The sequence below is a fragment of the Nicotiana sylvestris genome, chromosome 2, assembly GCF_000393655.2.
Source record: "Nicotiana sylvestris chromosome 2, ASM39365v2, whole genome shotgun sequence".
NCBI lineage: Eukaryota > Viridiplantae > Streptophyta > Magnoliopsida > Solanales > Solanaceae > Nicotiana > Nicotiana sylvestris.
In genome coordinates, this window is record NC_091058.1 from 47,477,928 (window position 1) to 47,484,525 (window position 6,598).

The following is a 6,598-nucleotide window of genomic DNA, read 5'->3' on the forward strand; positions in this document are numbered from 1 at the left end:
CAGGGTATGGATGAAATTGTCAAGAAAGAAGATGGAACTGGAAGTGTGTGCATGTTTAGTTAACAGGGAAAAATGATTGGAAGATGTATCCAGAGAAAATTTAGTGTAGATCTTTCTACCTATGTTAATACAAATGCTGGACTTCTTATCTTAAAATATGCTGTACTTGGCATATTTTTTATTTTTTTTATTTTTTTATTTTTTTTTACTTGGCTTATTACTAGCTACTGACTTTTTATTAATAAAAGTTTACCTTTACTGATCAATTAAAAAACACAGAAAAATAACCTAAAGCACATAAAGAACAAATTACAAAACAAAGCAAAGAACCAACTAGAAAACACAAACGAACAATATTTTTTGTTTTTTTGTTTTTTGTTTTTTGTTTTTTTATTTTTTATTTTTTACTTATTACTACTAGCTATTGAGTTTTTATTAATAAAAGTTTGCCTTTACTACTCAAAAAAAAGAAACAGAAAGCACATAAAGAACAGAGAAAAGAACCAACTAGAAAACACAAAGGAACAAAGTGCAAAACATGCAACACATACGGAAAGCACGACATAATCTTGAAACGAAAAGAACGAGACAGAAGACGATGGACAGTTAATATAAATCACAGAAACCACAAAAAGAAGGGGAACACGAACAAACACAAGAAACGAACAAGAAAAACCAAAGAAAGAACGAACTAAAAAATTAACAAGCAACATCTATGGAAAGAACACGAAAGCAAACAACGTCTAAGCCGCAAGAAGGGGGAATAAAATAGAAAGCTGAGAAAGAACGAAACAAAACCCATATAAAGAACGAAAACATAGACGAACATAGTGAAAAAACATGAAACAACTATGGAACAAAAATAAAAACTTATACTATGACATACTAGTAAAGATTAAAGAGAAGTTCAAGCTTAGTTTTAAGATGAGAAAGAGACCTGTGTTTGCCGTTGCTGCTACGAGCCCTGCACTCTGCTGCAGGTGGCTGCTCTAATGGCAGTCCCTTAGACGACTCCCAAGCAAATCTACTGAGTATGGGGCGAAAGTTGAGCCTTTTCCACATCTGAACAGCGGTCGGCTTTGGGTCATTTACCCCCCGCTTCAGAAACTCTTTCCGCAGTTTAGATTTGTTCGGAAAAACCTTGGTGATTTTGGTACCTGGCTTCGCAACAGAACGTAAATACAAAGCCTCCCCTTTTTCAGTGTAAACATCCCATTCTTCTTCACTGTGAACTTTGCTCTCGAAGACACCTTTCAAACAACAAGAATAAGCTGCCATCGTTGCCTGTCTAACATGCGGCAAAGGCACGAAAGAGAGTTAATTATAGGCGTAATTAACTATAGGGTAAATTATAGAGAATGACAAAATTGGTCCCTTACTTTTCCGTAGGTTAAAAGTGGTCTCTTTAATATATTCTTGATTGGTTTTAACCCTTTTAAGTTTGTCAAAAGTAGTGTTTGGTCTATACTAAATATTTAACAATTTGTGGTCGTTGAATTAACGAGAACAATTTTTTTTTTAAAAAAAAGATTTTAACATGAACTCACATTTATACGTGCAATTTGTCCTATTTTTAATCGATTTCCGGAGATCGAGCAGCTTTTTGGGTGCAATTGTTTGTTACTCACTCTGTCCCAATTTGTTTGATGCAGTTAGGATTTTAAGAGTCAAATGAGTTTTTTTACTATGATTTTTTTGTATGCTTTATAATATTTTGAATTTTTAATTATTGTAACTTATAATACTTTCATATAGTTTCTAAATATGTAAATTTTATTTTAAAAATTAAAGATTATATGTCCAAATTCACGGTAAAAATTGAGAAGATTGACTCTCGAAATTCAAACTGCGACGAATAAATGGGGTTAGAAGGAGAATCTCTTATATGTTTCTGATATGTATTGCAATTTTTAGTGTTGCGACTTCTTGGTTTGATAACACTTTCCTGGTATTTCAATTTAAAAATTTTATAACTGTTTTTTGTTAAATATAACAGTCATATTTTGTTAAATATTTGATAAAGATCAAAAGTGCTTACTTTCTAAAAATATTTAAAGGGCCAAAAATGCTCAAGAATAAATTAAAGGAACCATTTTAAACCTACTCCCAAATATAACGAGCCATTTGTGTCATTTTCTCAGTAAATTACTTTAGGAATATAGTCTTGTAAATTGTAATATGACTCAGATGCAGATACATACACCTAGGATATTTAAAATATAACACTTACACTCCTATGTTATAAGAAATTTACACAAATATTATATAACGGTATTATGTCTATTTGAAAATGAATTGTACACGTAAACACCTTATATAATGGAAATCATATACTACAACGAAACATTCATGTAACTACGCAATTCAATTTAAAACAAGCGGAATAATAGAAATCAAACTCGAATGAAACACTGTGAAGTTCTTATACATTTGTTATTGTATTTTTTTTTAAGAAAATACAAAATAGCTTACATGTTCAAATTGCAAAAAAAAATATATATATTGCAAGTATTTTTTTTTTTAGAACCAACTAAACATTTTATTACTCTTCCAGAAAGAGTGTGCAGATGATCTGAGGAGTTGTACATAGATATTAACTTCATTAATTTTTCCTGAAATATAGATAAAACTATCTTTACAAAGAGAGATGAAGCAAATGCAATTGGTAAGTGGATGCATAAGCCATTTAGCCATGATGCATGAAGTATCCAGGCTATACAAAAGATAGAAATCTGAATTAGCCACTAATCTAGCTAATTTGTCTGCAACTTAATTAATCTTCCTGAGAAGTAGTAATCAAGTATATTATTGACGTTCAATAATAAAATAAATAAAAAATAAAAAATTATGATAAATAATTTGCTCATATCAATAATTTTATTAATAGCAATCAATCAGACTTGAATATTTACAAATTTGAGAATCAAGTGCGTAATTTTTTTTGTAAATTATGAAGTGCAGGCAATAAAAGATAGCGCATGGAAAATAGAGGTAGATTTTGTAATAAATTCCTAAAAGTTGCCTATTTATACCCATATTGTGTGATAAATTCATTATATAATTATTCTATTAATGAACTTAAATTACATTATATTATAAGATATAATATTTTTAAAATTATGAATAAAATACCTACAAAAAATATCTGGATGATATAGAAAGGTATAATATTACATATATGGGGAATTGAAAATCTCAAGGGTAAGATAGACATCGCGGCGCAAAATTAAAAGATGCGAATAATAATTTTTCAAAGTTGATAGATGAGTTTGATTTTTTAAAACAAACTTGGAGGATAGAAATGATTTTCACCTATTTATAATACTACAAATCAAATCAAATTAAGCACAAAGCATGAAGAGGCAACCAAGATCTCAAATCAGAATCAGATATAGGTCAATTTCAACTAAAAATTAGCCCATTAATACTGAACATCTCATACATCAAAGCCTAAATTATGAATGAAGAGGTACTAAATCCTTAATCGCTGCCTCAAAGAACGATTCAAATGTACCTTCATGACAGGCCAGTTTGATAATCAATACATACTAAACAAATGTGCTGAGCTAGAGTGTCAGGAGTGTGTTCGGCCGAATTCAGTAGCTTTAGTTCGAATTCTGTATTTATCTTTAAAAAATCATTAAATATGTACAAATTACTATTAAGTTAGAACCCAATAATTTAATACGATTTGAATCTCGAACCTATAAGTTTGAAATTTTGGCTTCACCTCTGACTAAACAGTAAACACCACACACCATCACCATAGTTGTTTGCCAAACCTCCGCAAAGGGTTTGAAAGTTAAGTTTGACGACGCATATATGAAAATACCTGTACTAATTACCCTTTATGCCACAAGACTACTAGCTCGATCAATGCATAACAAGTACATTTTCAAACTTAATTATGTAATTTCAACACATGATTAGCTTATAGTAATAAAATTCTCATTGAAAGTGGAAGATGGAAATACAAAATTTCAGCAATAGAAAAACTGACGAGATTAAACTCTTCCGATTACATCTTATATATAGTAAATGATGAGAATTCCACAAGAAAATTTAATTTGAAAGGAAGATGCATGACACTTGATTTGTCATCTCTCTATCTTCAAAGTTGAGCTAGGCGACTAATATCAAAAGGGTATGCATCAGATGATTTTTGAGCTCTATATGATCTCCTCCCAACCACTACATTTGCAACTTCAGTTGGATGAAATGCATCCCAAAATAGATATTGATCTCTATTTCTGCATGGTCTTTGGAAAGGAAGACATGTAATCTGGCCATTATTTCTTCCTACCCCACAACATCCAGCATTTGTCACACTAAGTCCTGAAATAATTAATAGACTCAGATTAGACAAATCATAATGAAATATTTATAATTCCATCAAAGTGAATCTGAGATGAGAAAACTTACCAAAGGCAGAGGGATTATCAATTAAGTCTTGGAAAATCCCATAAGCATTAATGTAAATGAATTTTGCATCTGGGGTATTTCCATTCAAGTTATCAACAAGTGCCTTTAGTTTGTTGTTGAATAATTGGTTTGCTACATTGATTCTTTGTACACAGGTTCTCCCATCTGGGCTGTTCTGGGCCAATGCATTTGGGCTGCACCCTATTTGGCCCACTCCAATCAACGCAAACTTCCTTGCTCCATTGTTGTATAAAATCTATGACCACAAAACATACAATTATCAAATACTTACTATATTAATATTAGAAAGGGGGAGTAAATAAATATATGTGTATATAAAATACAACTTACCTTTAGTTGCTGAGTGTATTGTTGAATAAGAACGCTAGCATATTGTTCAGGAGTGAATTGTCTGCTAGTGGGGTAATAAAGAGGCATGAAATAATTGTTGAGATAGTCATTGCTGCCCAATCCAACAGAGTATATGCACTTGCTCAAATAATCTGCTGCTGCATTTTCATTTCCTAGTATTTGCACTACTTGTTGCACTGTGTTTCTGTAATTATTCACTTGTCCAGAAAAGCTTATCCTTCCTCCCTATGAAAATTTCATAATAAACAACAATTTTCAAACTGAACAAAAAATAAAAAAATTGGCCGATCGAACAAAAGTATATAAAACATGTATATACAATACATATATACATATATATATATATATATATATATATATATATATATATATATATATATTATCGGATACTAATTTTTAGAACAGCTAAAAATATACATTTCTCAAAACAAAAACACAAAAACTGGACGAAAAAATTACAATAAATCATAAATTTTAAGAATAAAAAGAATTTGATGAAGTACCAGTTGTCTGCCAGTTTCATCTCTAATTCCAGCAGCCGCAGAAGCGTAATTGACACCTCCGAGAATGTCTCTACCCCTAGCAGTTGCATAGGGTGGAATATAACCATTGAAGCCCAGTTGTTCCGCTGTAAATTTAAGACATATCACAGTAAGTTAATCAGAACTTTTTCCTAGCAAAAGCTCTAAAGAGAAAAATTTACAGCAAAATAGTTTCTTTCTTTTCCTTTTTGTTTTCCCAATAACTATATTATATAAATTAAAAAAAAAAACTATAATATGAATCACCACTGTTATACAAGTTGGTTGCTCTTACATTATATACTCTCTTTTTAGTTAGCTGAAAGATTTTAGTTGGAGGTAGGAGTTATTCCCCACGCATGTAGCCAAATTTATTAAGGGGAGAAATTGCCGCAAGTAAACAATATTTATTGTGATTTTGATTTATGTTAATTGAAGAATTAAAGGACAACTATGACTACGTATATGAAGATGCCTAATGGACCAACAGTTAAATATTTTGTTCTATTATTTAAAAGGAGTCAGCGACATTAAAAATTGTAAAAAAATAAATAAATTCTATGTAGTAAAATAAACATAATTGCATAGATTTGGATCCTATAGACTCCTTTTGTAAGAGGTTTTCCGAGCTTAAATTAACTTCATACCAATCCAAACTAGATATATATTTTGTATCACACACAAGAAAAAAGGATCGGGTCTTACCAATGACATCAACTGTAGTTTTTCCATTGGAAAATCTCCCGGTAGGACCACCAGGGAAATCAATACCATAAGGCAAGTAATTAGCCCTAGCCAATGACTGAATATTGTTGTTATTCCCATTATCTACTAAAGAATCACCAAATATAAAATAACAAGGCACTTGTTGTGCATTTGCTCCATAATATCCCAAGCTGATCAACCCTAAAACCACCACATATTGCACCACCAATATCCATCTCCTCGACTCTTCGGTACCCATTCTAATTTCAGACCCTTAGCTTTGGCTTGCTAGGAGTGATAATAATGAGATGTGGGATGAAAAGTTTGGAAAATGAATGAGAATATATAGATATTGAAAGTCAAACATAGAGAGACAAAAGAGTGGGAATAGACCACCGAAAACTATTGATAATACATGTAAATTTATGTAACTTTTACAGATGAGAAGTTGGTTAGATTGCATTAAATTCACGCGGATATTATTAGTACTTGTAGTAGATTTTCCACAGTGATTAGCCGGCCACTCACTTTTTTTCTTTTAGCTAATGTCCCGCTCTAAATTTTCACTTTTTGCATGG

General features: G+C 31.2%; 1 protein-coding gene across 1 annotated transcript; it reads right to left on the reverse strand.

The window, feature by feature from the left end:
• Positions 1–3,892: 3,892 nt before the first annotated feature.
• LOC104220389 (GDSL esterase/lipase At1g29670) lies at positions 3,893–6,356 on the reverse strand. The gene is made up of 5 exons (XM_009771252.2): positions 6,021–6,356; positions 5,298–5,422; positions 4,774–5,019; positions 4,423–4,678; positions 3,893–4,335 (listed from the first exon to the last, which is right to left on the reverse strand). The coding sequence occupies exons 1-5, from the start codon at positions 6,277–6,279 to the stop codon at positions 4,112–4,114; spliced, it is 1,110 nt and encodes a 369-aa protein (XP_009769554.1). The 5' UTR covers positions 6,280–6,356; the 3' UTR covers positions 3,893–4,111.
• Between the last annotated feature and the right edge of the window lie 242 nt (positions 6,357–6,598).